The sequence below is a fragment of the Diadema setosum genome, chromosome 14, assembly GCF_964275005.1.
Source record: "Diadema setosum chromosome 14, eeDiaSeto1, whole genome shotgun sequence".
NCBI classification, from domain to species: domain Eukaryota; kingdom Metazoa; phylum Echinodermata; class Echinoidea; order Diadematoida; family Diadematidae; genus Diadema; species Diadema setosum.
This window is the reverse complement of record NC_092698.1, coordinates 6,800,257-6,817,816: the sequence shown is the minus strand read 5'-3', so window position 1 is coordinate 6,817,816 and position 17,560 is coordinate 6,800,257. Positions and strand designations below refer to the sequence as shown.

The window sequence follows — 17,560 nt, the reverse complement described above, 5'->3', positions numbered from 1 at the left end:
CATGCTACTTGCCAAGTTTGGTAAAAATTCATCAAGGGGTTTTCAAGAAGAATATGGACATATACAATTTCAGTCTCTATTTGGACCCATCCCATCCCCTCCCCTGGGTCCTGGAAGGGGGGGGGAGGGGGACAAGTCTGATTCTGCCATAATGAACAAACTTGAAACAACTTTTATCACTATACTAACTCATAGTATTAACTTACCTCTATCACTTTTGTTTCTAGAGAAGATCTTTTTTTTTAAACGATTCCTTAACTTTGAAGAGTTTTGGTGCCCATTTAAACAAATAGAGATCCTATCCCCCTAGGGATGCTAGTTGCCAAGTTTGGTGAAAATCAGCTATGGGGATTTCAAGAAGAAGATTAAAATGTAAAAAGTTGACAGTTGACAGACGACGAACGAAGAGCATTCGCAAAAGCTCACTTCAGCCTTCCGCTCAGGTGAGCTAAAAGACAAGGGATCTTAAAATGTCACTCGTCAGCTACCTCTACCATAGCTGTGTGTGTTTACATGACTGGGATAAAATTGAAGTACCAGGTAGTCTGCATTCAGCCTAGCCCGACCAGATGTCATGCTTTGCACGGCGTCAGATGAGCGGGGCCTCGATATCACATCAGGGAACCACAACACAACTACAAAACTTGTATATGTTACTCACATAAAGTACATGCTTATATTACAAAAGGTACATAAGTCCATAGAGAGCCCTCGCATTAAGTCCATGGAACAAAAAATGACGCTTTCTAGCGCAATCCCTGACCGTCGGGGTTCATCATTGCAAGATTCAAAATGGCGCGTTGATCTCTCTGCAAATTATGCATGCGCGTGCGTGACCATAAGTGCAACAATCTCTTGCATGCGTGCGCTGCTTGAGTGTGCAGCACGGTTGACAGCATGACCTTTAAAAGTGCATTCAAATCGCGTGAACTCCCGAATATCAGCTGTATCGTTCACAAACGCTGCGTATAATCTTCATTTTCGGTAAGTTGTGAATTTGTATGTCAATATCGATAACATAGCTTTGAGGTCTCATTAATGAAGATTGTCTTTAATGAGTTTGAGGTGACAAAAAATGATGTCAAGTATCAAAACTCAATGCAATCGTAAAATTTGCTTTGTGTTTGCTCTGTGCTGTGGGCCGCTCAGGTACAGGCTGTGTATAGTTGCATTCAGCCATGTGGTGTAGTTCTACGCAGCCTAAATTCTATTTCACATTTAACAGCAAAACCAGTATTTAGCTTAAGGTTCAGATTAGGAACTAGAATTTACGTCTATTGGATGCATCTGGGATAAAAGTCAAGGACCCGGACTCAAATAAGACTATTGGCTTGAACATATGCACAAAGCGGGTCTAGGGCAATTACCCCCTGGGCAATTACTCCGCACCCTTCCCCTGGCCCTAATCCTAATCCTAATCCTGAACCTAACCCTAAACCTAACCCAAACTCCTAACCCTAAACCTAACCCTAACCCTAATCTTTACTCTTACCTTACCACTAACCAGTATTTGGCCGGGGGGTAATTGCCCTCCGGGGGTAATTGCCTGGATACGGCACAAAGCAAGTGGAAAAGAAAGGCATATTTCAGTATAAAGTATTGGGCAGTACAGGGAGCAACCTAAATGTCATAAGACAAAACATTCATTCAGTGTTCACAGTAACATCTGTAACACTAGTATCAATTAAATAATCTATAACAACATTAAAGGCGCATAGTCCCGGTAGTGTAGAGGGCGCTGTTGATGATACTGCTGATCACCGTTAGCATTGATATGAAGATTGCCGAAGTTGAGCTGTCATCAAGAGTAAAGCGCGTATGTGTTGCTAGGTAACGTTGCCTTAGTTGTCTTTTCCGCGCATCACGCAGTCTGTAGTAATGCCAGGGTGCGTGTATTCGTGCTTCTTCGTATAACATCACAAAAGAAGTTTGCTAAAGCCGTCATCCCCCTCAGCCGAATCATGAGCCGAACTGTGATCAGACCACTGACTACAGTGGATCGGACTTCTTCGGACTCGGGGAAATGGGCCAAAGCGTAAGCGCTAAAGAGGAGTCGATAGTGTGGGTCTCTATAGGAAACTTGCACCCTCCGTCCGCATACGCATCTGACTAAACCACCGGGACCATGTGCCTTTAAATCACAAAAGAAAAAACCGTCAGGAGCTGTAAGTTTACCTGGCGAGCTCTGTCTATGTTGTCCCGAAAAGGGAAGAAAGCGTCTGAGCTCAAAGCAACGTTGCTCAGCTGTGCAAGCCACTCTTTGCGTTCAGTCTGTGGTGGAAGCAAACAAACACAAAAAGAGTGAGTATGCATGAAGGTTCAATGGATTCAACATCTCTGTCACTATCAATGGAAATTGAAGTGCATCAGATGTCTATGAAATTTCAAGACAAAAGTGGTTAAAGGGTTAACAAAGACGTTAAGGGTTCCCAGCATTTCAAGAAAACAAAATTCCCTGATTTTTCCCTGATTTTCCCTGATGAAGTATCAAATTCCCATGATAACTATTTCAACTCATTCCCAGTTTCACATCCAATTTTCACTCAGTTTCATCCAATGGATGTTGTTTTGATATGCAACAAAATATAACAGAGTCTTACTGAGTACTTTCAACTTTGGGGCCAATCAAAATTCCCTGACTTTTCCCTAATTTGAGGCATTTTTATCAAATTCCCAGACTTTTCCCTGACTGGAAAAAGGTAAAATAATTTCCCCTGATTTCCCTGATGTTTCAGATCTGAGCGGACAGCCTGTAAACTGATTAGGACCAGGTGACAACACAATACAGGGGATCCTTGTACTAATGAGCTGCTTAGGACCACTACAATTCCCTTCTTACATTGCATACCTTGTTATACCACAAGATAAAATCAGGATAATACAAAAGAAACAGGATCTGCAAAACTAACTTTCTTATTTCAGGTACATGTATTTCACTATATCTGGTCTCGTTATAACAAGGTTCCACTGTATTATCAAAAACATCGCCTCCTAACAATATGACCTAAAGATCACTTCAGTAGCTGAAAATGTTTCCTTATCTGATTATGGATAGTTACAATGAATAACAGATTTTTAACTTGAATAATGTCATGAAGAAAAAAGAAATAATCAGATTAGATTTTTATTTCAATGTTCTCCCAATTTTGTTGGAGTTGTCTCACTTGTAAAAGAAGGACACAGAATATGTAACTTAAATAGCAAATTTAGTTATGAAAGGCCTTTTCCTAAAAATGCTAACAAATAAGGATGTCAAAAAGAGATGCAGGGAAACATAAAGATATATCTTCTATAAGATAAACATCACACTCACGCTTTTGTTGTGTTATCATGACTTAAGATCAAACAAGGTCATACAAGACAGACTCAGTTCCTTCCATCAGCCAAATACTGCTATTTTTAAGTATACACATTTATTGCATATTTCATTTATAGCAACAAATAAAGCTGTCACAATTCACTCAACACTTTAACTACTCTAGACTTTGTTTCAGAGAAAATTTCAAGAGAAACAAACTTCACTCTCTGTCTTCACTTCATGTCAGAAAACCTTTTTGTTTCTTTTAAGGCACTGACCATCAAACAATTTTAATGGAACACACAGTCAAGTATGCTTCACTCTTATCTTGCCGTACTATCAGCACTTAAACTGTGTCTTACCTCAGTCAGCATGGCTGGAGGGTTTTCCAGCATATCTTCCCAGGTGTCACGATTCATATCCTGTCAAGAATGGGTGGGAAAAGAAAACAAACAAATCTTAAATCAGCATTGATAAAACTAGAAAAGCACTCTGACAGCGCAGACCTCCGCCAAGCAGTTACTTTCCACCGATGATCTTGCTCTTCCCAAAGAGATTTTTATCCCCTCTACCACTGGGGAAAAGCTCTTTGGGCTCTTCCGTAGAGATCAGTGATTTCCACCCATAGGTACCGGTATACATGCTGAAAAATCGCCCGATTTCCCAATATAGAAGCCTTTGTTACGTCATAAACCTTCACTTGTGCGGCGCGCGCCTCGCCCTAGCAGAAACTAGAGCATGCACTTTAGTGTGCATTTGAAAACCTCAAAAATGTGCAGCTTGAACTCCCAAGTTCATTGACCCTACCTGTCAAAATATCAAAAATCCTTCATAAATTCCCCCCAAATTCTCGGATCACTACCAAAATTTAATCATTTGTTACTTGTGTCATTCTGAACCTTTCCCGTAAGTTTCATCAAAATCCTTTGACTACTTTTTGAGTTATTTTGCACACGGACAAACAAACAAACCAACGGTAATGAAAACATAACCTCCTCCCTTGGTGGAGGTAATACATAATTCACAAGGCTTAAAAAAAACCTAGAAATGTCACTATGGCGACTGATGCCTCCGCCATAATGCATGATTCTCCCAATAGGCGTATAGTACAATGTTTTCACAATGTGTGATCCATGACAGTTTCACATAACTGGCAAAATATTGAAATGACATGTTTGTCAGAAATGTCTTGAACTGGGTTTGCTATAATTTTCTAAGAGTGCAGGTACACATATTTGGGGAATTTTGGGGAAGTTTATGCATTGAGTAATTTCCAAGGTATGAAGAAAGAGTGTGATGATGGTACAAAATAGATTTTGTGTGTGTGTGTGTGTGTGTGTGTTTTTTTTTTTTTTTTTTTGGGGGGGGGGGGCATTGAAACCTGGCCTTTGACCCTTAACCTTTGACCTTCTGGCTGGAAATTTCCCGGAGAATCTCCATTAGGTAATGCATGTATTAAGTTTTGAAACTAATAATACAAGCATTGCATATACTAGTATATAAGGGAAATAGTAAAATTTTGAGGAGTTGACCTTGACCTTTGACCCCTGACTATTGACCCATGACCCCTAAATTCCCTAGATAATCCCTGCCAGACAGTACATGCATATGTACCAAATTCCACGAAGATACATTGAACCATTTGCAAGAAAAGTGATATTGCAACATTTTCACCTAACCTTTGACCTTTTGACATGAAACTCTCTCTGGAGAATCTTTACGCAGTAGTACATGTCCACACCAAGTTTCAAGAAAATACCTTTGGGCATTGCATAGATATGGGGGAAATTGCAACATTTGTAGCATTTGACCTTGACCTTTTGACCTTTGACCTCTTGCCAATGTCACTAAAATCTACTCAACTAATTGTCCCATCATACATCATCCTTGGACCAGGTTTGGTGAAAGCTGCTTCATCCAGTTTTGAGTTATCACGTAAACAGATAAATTTTAGGATTTGACCTTGATCTTTAACCTTTGACCTCTGTCCGATTTCACTGAAAAACTAATCAAGTAATTGTCCCATCATACATCATCCTCCAACAAAGTTTGGTGAAATTTGCTCCATCCAGTCTTGAGTTATCGCGTAAATGGATACAATTTCATGATTTGACCTTGACCTTTGACCTTTGACCTTATGCCAATTTCACCCAAAATCTAATCAAATAATTGCCCCATCATACTTCATACTTGGACCAAGTTTGGTAAAATTCCAGTAAATATTACTCAAGTTATCGCGTAAACGAAAGCGGACGGACGTACGGACGGACAACCCGAAAACATAATGCCTCCGGCACCACTTCGTGGCGGAGGCATAATAAAAATCATTACAACGTCCTGCACTGTGGCAGGATGGAAACAAAATTACCAGCGACATCTTTCCTCCTTTTCTATTTTTTCTCAAGGTTCATTCAATAAAGATTACAAAATGCTGCAAGATATAATCTTTGACAGCTGCATTTTACTGTTTATTTTTAAAACTCCTGCTGCAACATGGAGCGGTGCGGTGAATATCCCTGTTTCTACTATAACCCTTTTGTAATCATGTCATATAAACAAAAAAAAAAAAAAAATAAGGACAATAACACAGAGACACTCCGAAAAGCCATACTCCCTTTGAGCCATCCTCAACAGAAATGTCGACACCCCAACCCCCCGCACCTCTTAAACTGTACATTCTCCTGCCTGGATCCCTTAACAAACTGGAGATTCAGACTGCGTGGACATACGCACAATGTTATGTGCTCCTAGCACACATCATGGGCATGAAGCATGATATCACTTGCAACCAGGGTCTAGGGTTATTTATGCTTTCTGGTGCTATCTTTGCTTTGCTTTGGAACATGTATGACAAAACTAGAGTTGCGTGGGAGAAAGCTGAATTTTAAGCTGGAAAAAAATACATCTTATGCAGGAGAACACATCGCTGGGGCACGAGAAATTCAAACTCGAGCGGGAGAGCGGAACACTTTGCGAAAATGGTCCCAAAGTGGGAGAGTTGGAATCTCTGGACATGACACCTTCACCATCCTTCAGAGCAGATATTGTCTCACCTCACCCACTGTCCCATTGACGTAGACATCAATGACATTCGACATCTCTGCTCTCTTCACCCCCTGCTTGAACTTCATCCCCTGGACCTTGGAGTGGTGTCGCAGCCACCTTATGGACAGACAACAGTCAGACAGGTTCTCCGTTAACCCTTGATGTGCCATGTTCATATTAGTGAGAGCATGGTAGAGTGCTATGTGCATGTTTTCTCAGTACGCAGTCACTACTTACGCCTACTGTTCTTGGCAGATTGGCCTGTATACAAGACTGATTGTATCGTTTGGGTAATCCCCAAGAATCCTCGGTCTTCTTGTTTGCCTTTTGCAGGTACTACAATTGTCTTTTGCAGGTACTACAATTTATTCTATGTCTCCCAAATAGACCTAGCTCTGGGGGATTAGCACATTCACACTAGCTGAAAACTTATTGGGCATCTCAGGGGTTCAAGAGACATACTGCCCAGCCTGGCAAGGTTGCTTGCATGGTCTGACATATCATAATTATAATCACAGTTACTATTACTTCAAATGTTCATTGTTACATGATCATGACATGCCCATGAAACTGCAACATGTGGTTTGAAATAAAGTACAAGAATAGACAGACAATACAAAATATCACCATTGTTATGATCACTTATGCAGTATGATTATTATCATCTTGAAATTGATATCGATGGTGATGATAGTAGAAGCGATAGTAATAGTAGTAGCAGTAGTAGGAATAGTGGGTGGTGTAGTAGAAATTGTTATTAAGATTACCATTACCACGTTTCCTGAAGTTGTTCACGAAAAATAGCATAATTGCTGTAATTGGTCTAACGTTTCACTGATAAACTACCGCAGTTATGTGTGAGTTTTTGTTTTTTTCAACATACACGGAAGACCAAAATGACGGTTATGCCACACCCATTACTTGGCATGCTAGATCGTCATTTGACATCCCAGCATCACTCACCAATTGTTGGCCTTGTCTCCAGCCAGGCGCACGCAGTGAATACGAGACTGCTGCCCCGCCCCCGTGCCAATCACCTGGCCGTTCTTGGCATAGCACACCGAGTTGGACTGGATGTACTTCACAGCTACCGTGGCGACAATGAGGTCGCGCATCGCATCCTCACTCAACTGTGAAACACGAGATTGGATAGCACAAATCAGTGGAATAAACATATTAAGTGTGAAAATTAGTGGCTGCATTGAAATATCAGTTCTCCACGCAAACTGTCATAAAAGGACTAGTAAGTTTCAAGGATAGCATAAAAGGAGTTCAAAGCATCACCGGAATCATAAACAAATACAAACATACTGGAGTACACATCAGCTACATCTGCATACAAAGGTTTACAATTATCACACTTTCCATCTCATTTTGACCTTGTGAATGAGTGTATAGACTCTGTAGAGTTCGTTTTTTTGCTGTTGCAAGAAATCATTTCGCTTTGTTAGTTTAATTAGACAGCTAATCATGTATCTGTGCTTTTATGTATCTAATATTTTCTCTACACAATCTGGTAGATGCAGGCTAAAGCTTTACGATTACAGCTCAGACAGCTACTCCAACAATCCAATCCATCCCTCTTTGTAGAGTTTTCCCTTCTTTGTCCAAATCTAAACTTCAATGCCTGAAGGTTTAAGTAATCCCTGATCTTCTACAGTATAACGTAGCATTAGTATCAGAAAGGACATTGAAAACGGGACTCACCACAGCCTTCTCTGTGACCAAGTTACTGAACAGCGCCCTCGTGATGTTGGCGTTGTTCCTGAGCTGGGTCAGCTGCATGCCGTACAGAGTGCGTGTCTCCATGGGCTCCGGTTCGTAGCTGGGATCCATCTAGAATCAAAAGTCATTCACATTCAGCTCTTCAATACATGGACTAGTTGCTTCTACCAATCTCCTTGTAGGGGATACCTTTTACAGACCTCCGAAAATGCAGCAAAACATTAAATATGAAGCACAGGGGACTTGTTCAGGCCACTGCTGAGAAATTTGGAAGTCAACAGCTATCTACAATTTGAATAATGCACAAAACTCAACTACTCAGTAGTTCTGTGTTTCAGCCACACTTAAGCCTTTTTGTTGCAGTCTTCAGTATTTTTTTTATCTATAAACACAAATCTAAAAGTATAAGAGCTGATGTAATAACATATAGAGTGTGTGGCAAGAATGTATATAGAAATGTTTGTAAGTTTTGATGAACTTTCTTCACAAAATATACATGATGGACACACATGCAGTGCATGGGTCTGCAAAGGTAGCCTAGTAATGTACTGGAATTTACGGTGAGCCCCGAAAAAAATTCAATTCAAATTCTAACGGCCAATAAAAATGTACTAAATGTTACCTTCCACTTTCAATACTTTATGGGAGTTTCTAAAATGATACTCTCTTCAACATACCACTGTATTTATACAACTCTTCATTAAAGGCATGCAAATGGGATTCCCTGCCTTTAAAGGGGCACATAACAGCACTGACTATATTTTACATACTGGAAGAGCATTCATTTGACGGAAGTCAGTAAAGTCCACATGATTTTGCTTTTTGTAAGACAATTTTCATTCTCTGGATAATTTCAATAGAAAACAAATTGTTAGTCTTATTACCACAAATATTTTTTTTTCTTTTATTCAGAAATAGTCAACCTTGCCTAGGTCGAATCTATTTGGACTAAGAAATAGCTTCGACTTAGAGAAAATTTGACTTGCGAGGGGTTAAAATCAATAGAATGACTTAGAGAAAATTTGACTTACGAGGGGTTAAAATCAATAGAATACAAAGAGAAGAGGACTTGAAAAGACCCTCGACGATTATTCAACTTATGCGAGGTCGACTCAAGAAAGATGGCTGTACATTATTCATGCTTCATGCTGGGCCATAAATCAACTTGCATGGAGGCCAAATGTCCACAGAAAAACTTGCGTGGTAGGCTGCGAGGGACTTATGAAGTCCAAAAGGTCATATCATTTGTTTCTTTAAGATAGACTATGTGATATGCAACTGACTGACAAATTGCCCTAAATCGACATAAATAAGCACTGAATTGATCAGTGTTTAGGTAGTAGCCATGATAAAATCAGTTGCATAAAAACCTCTTTGACGGAAGAATTTCATGAATTTGAAGACTATGTGATATGCTACAGAGTGCACCCAATATGCCTTATGCCTGCTTGCAAAGTGCCTAATGAAAACTCTTGGATAGGTTTTTTTTTTTCTCTCTCTCTCTCTTTCTCTCTTGAAAACCAAGTCATGACCTTTTCTGTTTACATTGTAAATGATCCTATAAGTAGGTAGGCCTACTTTCCATATTTCGGAATAGCATGTGTATGTATTACTTGTGAATTGTCCCAATGTTGGACAAGAATCAGATAAGCTTTCTGGTGTTTTTGGGATAATCTCACAAGAGAATGAAACCCAAATATGTATGTTAATTGAGGGAATGCAGCACTATTAGTAGAAGACATGAGCCATGCTTGAGGAAGATCAGACAATCCATTACAAAATTATGAATTTTCAAAGCTTCAGTGCAGCCATCACTGGATGAGAAGAATGAGAACAATTGTAACATCTTGTTTTGAAAACAATACAAGACAATGAAAATAAAATTGAACATATTTTCACTTTTCAAGCATACTGAAAGAGTACTTCACTTACCATTTTCAGAAAGCAGAAAGAAGAATATTACCCTTAAACGACGTCAGTAACAAATCATAGAAATGTGTACTTTTCATTTAAAAATGAAATTTTGTGGAATGATCTCTATACTTTTTCGATAGTTTTCCATACATGACGTTTCAAAGTGTTGTAGTCTTCTCATCCAGCGATGGTAGCACCAAAATTGTACAAATTTGTAACTTTTGAACAGACTGTCAAACTTTCCCCAAACTTCCCTACTTTTATCATTACATTCACTCAATCCTCATGTATACTGGGATTTCATTCCCATTGAAGTTGTCGACAAGCTGTTTATTTTTGAGCATATTTAATAGTAAACCTATCTATGGCAGCAATGCAGTTTTTCCTTCACACCTTGAGCACACAGTATTTGCCTCCCTTCTTCTTAGCGAGGACTTCCAGAGCATCCGCATCATAACCCGGGGCGATGATTCCGTCAGACACCTGATGATAGATCAAATGGACGAGGACCCTCATGAGATACCGGAAAGACCTTGAAAGGCAAGACACTGTCAGACATGTATCAATACAAGAAACTCTACGACTGAATTAAAGGGGCATAGTCCCGGTAGTGTAGATGGCGCTGTTGATGATACTGCCGATCACCGTTAGCATCGGTACGAAGATTACCGAAGTTGAGCTGTCATCAAGAGTAAAGTGCGTAGGTGTTGCTAAGTAACGTTGCCTTTGTTGTCTTCTTTGCGCATCGCGCAGTCTGTAGTAATGCCAGGATGCGTGCATATGTGCTTGTTATTGTGACATCACAAAAGAAGTTTGCTAAAGCTGTCATCCCCCTCAGCCGATTCATGAGCTGAACTGTGATCAGATCACTGACTACATTGAATCGGACTTCTTCGGACTCGGGAAAGTGGGCCAAAGCGTAAGCGCCAAAGAGAAGTCGATAGCGTAGGTCTCTATAGGAAACTTGCGCCGCGCGCCCGCGTACTCATTTGACTAAAACACTGGGACCATGCACCTTTAATATGTATGAAATTCATGTCTTCCGGTGGTCAAACATGATAATTCTGTACAAACGCACCCCATCTGCACTCACTCTTTACAACCATGTGATATAGGTTTGATAACTGCAGTCTCAGAAGGTCATTTGTCAATTATTCATAGTTTAATTATAACAGGCCACACATGCTTGTTGTCTTATCTCTAGCATCAAGGAAATGGTTTGCAGAATGTGTTCCAAAATGTGTTTATAAAAAAAAAAGCAACAGCAACAACCATTTTTAATGGCTTCCCTTGAGCATCGATCACTGGGGAAAATACAATACTTAACATAAAAAAAAAGGAGTCTCTCAGGGGTAAAAGCTGCATAAATACCGCAGCCAATAGTAAATGTTTTTTACATGCCTTGCAAATGCTTTGTCACGTGTCCAATTTTTTTTTCTTTTTGAAGGGGGGGGGGGCAGTGGCAAGTAATATGGCTATATGAGCTGTGCTTTTAATTTAGGTCCCCCCACTTTTATTCTAATTTCTATTTTGTATCATATCTTGGTGCTACATTTTATATTTAGACCCTCATTTACGTCATAAAATACAAATGCTATTGTATTGTTATAACCACAGTAATCAAGTTGTATTTTTTTTTTTGTGAACACAAAGAGAAAATAAGTGCAAATCAATCAAATCCATCCATCCATCCATCCATCCATCCATCCATCCATCCATCAATCAATCAATCAATCAATCAATCAATCAATCAATCAATCAATCAATAAATCAATCAATCAATCAATCAATCAATTAATCAATCAATCAATCAATCAATCATAATGGGTATATATGATCACCTCTCTGGAGATGATCTTTGCGGTTGGCAGGTCACAGACATCTGAGAGGGCGATGAAGTCACCAAATGAAGACATCCGATCAGCTCCTGGAAGGATCAAACCACAGGCACAGAAAATACTGGTTCAGAAAGCAATGCTAGACTTAATGTTGGGGCTATGAGGGAAATTGGAACAATACTCTGCACAGCAATATGTTATGATGAGAACATTTTTTTTTTCATAAATATCATATCATTGGCTGAGAATGAGAAGGGTGCAAGGTGCCTTGAACATGGCTTTAGTGGCAACTTAATGCCCTTATCATTCTCAGCCGACGATGTACAGTGTAAAGATCTTGTAGCTCTGTAGTGTTCTGCAGCAGCTCTTGATGCTGATTGCTTTCTGCAACAAATAATATGTCATAATCATTAATTACAAGGGCTGTACAGGAAAACAGTTAGGTTCCAAGAAAATAAAGTATACAACTGAGGTACACATGAGCCATGTAGACCTGATGAAAATACCTCATAAGCTGTCCTACCGGCACTGCGAGAGGGAGCGTAGCATTGAACAGAACCCTGGGTATCACTTCATGCATAACATAACTGTGTGGGCTATAGAAATTCAGCAACTGCTGCAGCAGTGCATTGTCTACAGCTTTTATCATATCTTCTGCTCTTGTTTTTTTGGTTTGTTTGTTTGTTTGTTTGTTTTTTTTTAATAGCATCATAATGCTCATAATCAAGCAGCAATTCTGTGCTCTCAGCACTGGGTGAACTTTTGGCTAAAGTCTGACCTCTAGCCCTGGCGTACGCCGTGGCAAGCGGAGTCAGCTGATCCACCATATCCTCCACCATGCAGACCCTGGCTTCCTCCGGTGTCAGGGGAATCCCCACCGCAGCACCTGCAGCGAGAGGAGGGGGACAATTATTGTCATTGCAGTCTTCGTAAAGAAAAGACCAATATTTGAATCTCCAAAGGTATATAAAACCTTGCATGCAAGTAAAGATCTAACGTCGATTACCATTAAGTTGCCACTACCTAAAGTCGTAACGCGCGCCGCGATCAGAGATCAGCTGGGGCGACGGATTTTCATCGCTCTCAAAAGGCATTCTTAATTCACCTTTTTCCTCCATAAAAACACAAATAATTGTAATCCAAACGTATTTTACCATATGTAACAGGTGACAAAACCATTTTTAATGTGAGAATGTTTTTGATTTCGAATGGATTTCAGGTAGCAGATTAACACAAGTTTTTCAAACGCGATGATCCACAATGCATCCTACATTGAAGTCAGTGTATAACACATGCGCTAATAATACGTGGCGCGCTATAGGCGGCGAACTAATTCAGTGCCTATCGTTAGTTCGCCAACCCAGGGGTGCATAGGAAATACACGCAAAGTGGTGACTATACAGTAATTGACGTTATACAGCATTTTTCATTGGCAGGACTACGAGTACATGAGAATGTTGTTTGAAATGTTAGAAGCTTTAACCCTAACTAGGCCGGGCTATTTAGGTAGATCATAGAGCCGGGGGGGGGGGGGCCTCCCAGGCCCCCCCTCCAGATCTCGGTTGTCGACCGCGCGATCGCGACGAAAAAATTATCATTTATGCTAAATTATGCTAATTTATGCATAATGATGCAATGAAATCAGACAATTTGGTATAAATCACTAAATAAAGCTCAAAATGGGCACATTTTTTGTGTAAATATTCTTTTTAGTGTCCTAAGCAAATATAAGAGAAAAAAATTGAGCCATCCGAAAAAATTTCTGAAGTATTTTATTGTTTTTTGAATTTCTTATGTATTTCTTTGTTTTTTCGACTTTATGTTTTCCATTGTTTTTTCGATGAAACTTGTCCACGACATTGTTCCGAACAAGAAAATATGTTATTAATTGATTTTAATCAATAAAACCCCAAAATAATCATGCTTTTATGAAATTTGAATGTAAGCACAGTTTCCATTGAAATTGTACACAAATTCACGTTTTTGAGCAATTTTTTGTCTGACATGCACATACATATTTATGCGAAACTTCGGAACCGCGCACCCGCGCATCGCAAATTTGGTGTCAAAAGATGCGGGAGACTCGACAGAAAGAAGTCATGAAACGTCGCGGCGATAGCTTTTCGCGTTAGCGATACATCGCGCGAAACGTCGAGGGGGGGCCTCGGAGGCCCCCCCCCCCCCCCCCCGGCCTAGTTAGGGTTAACTGACTTTAAATTCTTATGTTATACAACATACACATAATGAAGCATTAAGCCTTATTCAAAGACATGTAAGGAAAATTATGAACAATAACCTTAACCCTAAAAAGACTGAAGGGAGGGATTTTTAGGCCACCCTCGACATTTTTCGCGATAAATCTGGAACGTAAAAATCTCACGCCGCGACGTTTTATGACTTTTTTTTAAAAAGTCTTGCACAACTTTTGAGACCAAATTCGCGACGCCCGGGTACGCGGTTCTGAAGTTACGCAATATTTTGTAAGTGCATGTCAGACCAGAAATTGCTCAAAAACGTGATTTCATGTACAAATCCAATGCAAATTCTGTTTCTGACCAAAATTCATAAATGTATCATTATTTTAACTTTTACTGATCAAAATCAATTAATTTCATGTTGTTTATGATTGAAATAGTGTCACCGATGATTTCCATCGAAAAAAACAATGAAAAATAAAAAGTTGAAAACAAAGAAATACATAAGAAATTTTAAAAACAATAAAATACATAAGAAAAATTTTTTGATACCGCCCTTTTTTTGATGTACATTCGATAAGAATTCTACACAGAGTACCTAAACTGAAAATCAGCAGCTTTGGACCTTTGATTACAGATTTACAGCCATTTTTTTAAATTCATGCATAAATTAGCAGAATTAATTTCTCAAAAATAATTTTGAATATTTGTGAAATAATTACCTATTCAGTTTTGTAGATTACCTTGTGGGTGACGCGCGTGCCAATTTTCCTTGCAATCACGCGGTCAACGGCCAAGATCTTAGCCCCCCCCCAGTCCTATGAGGCATCAAAATAGCCCAGTCTTTTTAGGGTTGAGCTCCTGACCAAAAATCAAGCTCAATAAAATCTTAGTGCACATATAAATGCTTCAGAGCTAGATATGTTAAAAAGGCAAAAAGAATGATCATTAAAGATACAGAAGTATAACAAAATTCATGACTGTCAGCTACAAAGCACTTACACTCAACTGACAATGAGACAGTTTGCTCCCTTTGTTTCCAAATATAACAGGAATATTAAAAAACTGAAGAGATTTCTTTTTATTCCCACATCACATCACAAGGATTTAGTTTGGCCACTAAAATTGTACCCCCCCCTCCTGCTCACACCCTCCCCCCTCCCCCCTCCCCCCCCCCCCAATAAAACAATACATGCCAGCACTGGAGCCCAAAGTTTGAAAATACAGGTCCCCTAAACTATTTCCCAAATCTGCAGACCTGCTGGACTGACGTGCTTGAAGGACGAGGCAGCCGGGATGCCGAGGGCGCCCTTCAGCTCCTTGACCAACTGCCAGGCATTGAAGGCGTCGCAGAGGTTGATGAAGCCCGGCGACCCATTGATCACCTCCATGGGCAGCTTGGGCAGGAAGGTGGAGAGCTGGGCCGGCTTCTGGTGGGGGTTGGTCCCGTAGCGCAGCGGCAGGTTGGACACGCCCTCGCTGTACTGCTGCCGGAAGTAGTTGGAGATGGCCATGTCGTACGTAGCTGTGTGGTTGAAAGCCTTCAGGGAGAAAACACAATGCAAAACTAACAGCAGTGTCCTTTGGCTAATGCATATCTAACTATTGCTCACTGAAGATGTGATTAATTTCAGATTGCTAAATGCACACTACTTAAAAAAAAAAAACGAATTAAGCTGATATTAGCTACAAAATGAGTCTCAGCAAAAACTCACTATCCATTAGGCTTATGTTTAATATGGCAATCTCATCAAGACTGAAATATGTCATTTGAAGATTAAAAGAAAAGGAACTTGGGCATTCTCTGCAGAAATTGGCACTCGTGTGAAAACTACAAAAATCGAAGAAGACAAGTCTTTTGCTAGCAAAGCAGTTGACTCTCTCATCATATATGGGTGAAACTGGGAATGTTTTTTGCATTCTGCATGTCCTACACATGCTTCCTGAAGCAAAAAAAAAAAAAAAAATAACCCAGATGTCCTGCCCACAAATGAGGATATTGTGAAGGTGACGGACTACCTGGACGCCAAAGGAAGTGAGCAAATGGACACAAGATGAGACTATTCTTAGAGAACTTACAAGGTTGGGGCAACTTGAGGTTTTTTTTTTTTTTTATTGTGAGCTCATGTAGCTAAATAGCAGAAAGGGTGGTGAAGTCTCAAGGATAAAACTTGCTGAGTACAGCCAGAGCTGTAAGGCCACAGAACAGAAGCAGTACAAGGAGTACAAACCCATCACCATCTTTCATAAGTTAAAACTTCTGACTACAAAGAATGAACACAAATTTTTATCCTTTTACATGATTTTTTTTCTTTCTTTAAAGGTGAAAGTCTCTTAAAGACACCCAGTCGCGAGGATACATGGACATATTTCAGCCGCGGGCGGCAGCACGTAAACTCGCTTCCGAAGTTGCTACGAAGCGAAATGTGTGTGTGCGCAAGACATCCCTAAAGCAATGTATCGCGCTATAGTATCTCGTTTGCTCGCTTGATTGATCTGAGCGCGGGGAGTACGTTTTGTGTAATGTGAATTGAATGTATGGTACGGTACTGTGTGATGCAATGTTCGCATGAGCTATAGTAGCTAGCTGCCTATACTTGTACGACTACAATGTACGCCTTCTCTTCATCGCACCGTCGATCGTCGTCAGTCGTTAACTACACTGTAATCGTCAGATCAGATTATATATAGGTAGGGTGGCCATCATGGACGATGACACATCGTCATGGGTAGCGGATATTACCGCCGAGTTGTCCATTCTGAACGCGGACGATTGGGTCGGAGACCCTGTGTCTTGTGTAGCCCTACTACATATCGACCACCCTTATTGAAACCGACCGCGTATAATTCGCGCACTGAACACTTAGTACGCACTTCTCTGCGCGCAAAGCACATAAAAATGGATTGGCTTTGAATGTAGATGAGGATGGTGTGGGAAAACGCGATAATTCATTGTTCATTAATGGTTTTAATCAAGGACAAAATTTCGAATGAATATTTTCACCGCAATAGCACAATAGCACAATGTAACGTCTATGGAAGTTTCTAAAAGGCTTCTAAAAAGCTTCGTACAACACGGTGTTCAATACAACTCGGTTTGCGTGCATTGTCAATGCAAAAACAGCGGTCGATCCTATTAACGCGATTTACCGCGGGGAGCTGAAACGAGGCCACGCAAGTTCGTCGGCGATATTTTTGCACTGAAACTTCGAATCGAAAACGGAACAACGGCATTTGATAGAGCTGGATTTTCTCAATCACGTAGGTCAAGTTTTTTTACGTGAATTTCAGTGTTACATATTCTTATCAAGCAGATAAACATTAGGCGGTCGATTAGAAGTAGGTCCAACCATACTTGCCCTGGCGTGTGTAAATTCAGGACGGGGACCGGAAGCGACTGTGCCCGTGCAGGGCCAACGGCCACAGTTGCTTTGCACAGTGTAACTGTGGCCGTGATAACTATACACAGCCCAGTCGCTGTACATGGTACGTCGAGTTTCCGCATAGCGTAACAGTGTCTGGTCGGGCTATGGCCGTGATAGAAG

General features: G+C 40.3%; 1 protein-coding gene across 1 annotated transcript in view; it reads right to left on the bottom strand.

Moving 5' to 3' along the window:
• The window catches only part of LOC140238119 (bifunctional purine biosynthesis protein ATIC-like), a 31,902-nt gene that overhangs the window by 3,129 nt on the left and 11,213 nt on the right, over positions 1-17,560 (bottom strand). Inside the window, exons 8-16 of the mRNA XM_072318053.1 lie at positions 15,274-15,556; positions 12,599-12,706; positions 11,824-11,909; positions 10,376-10,465; positions 8,051-8,179; positions 7,307-7,473; positions 6,352-6,460; positions 3,661-3,720; positions 2,176-2,271 (exon numbers count right to left, since the gene is read on the bottom strand). Of these exons, the coding sequence (XP_072174154.1) occupies positions 2,176-2,271; positions 3,661-3,720; positions 6,352-6,460; positions 7,307-7,473; positions 8,051-8,179; positions 10,376-10,465; positions 11,824-11,909; positions 12,599-12,706; positions 15,274-15,556 (1,128 nt within the window). The remainder of the gene's footprint in view (positions 1-2,175; positions 2,272-3,660; positions 3,721-6,351; positions 6,461-7,306; positions 7,474-8,050; positions 8,180-10,375; positions 10,466-11,823; positions 11,910-12,598; positions 12,707-15,273; positions 15,557-17,560) is intronic.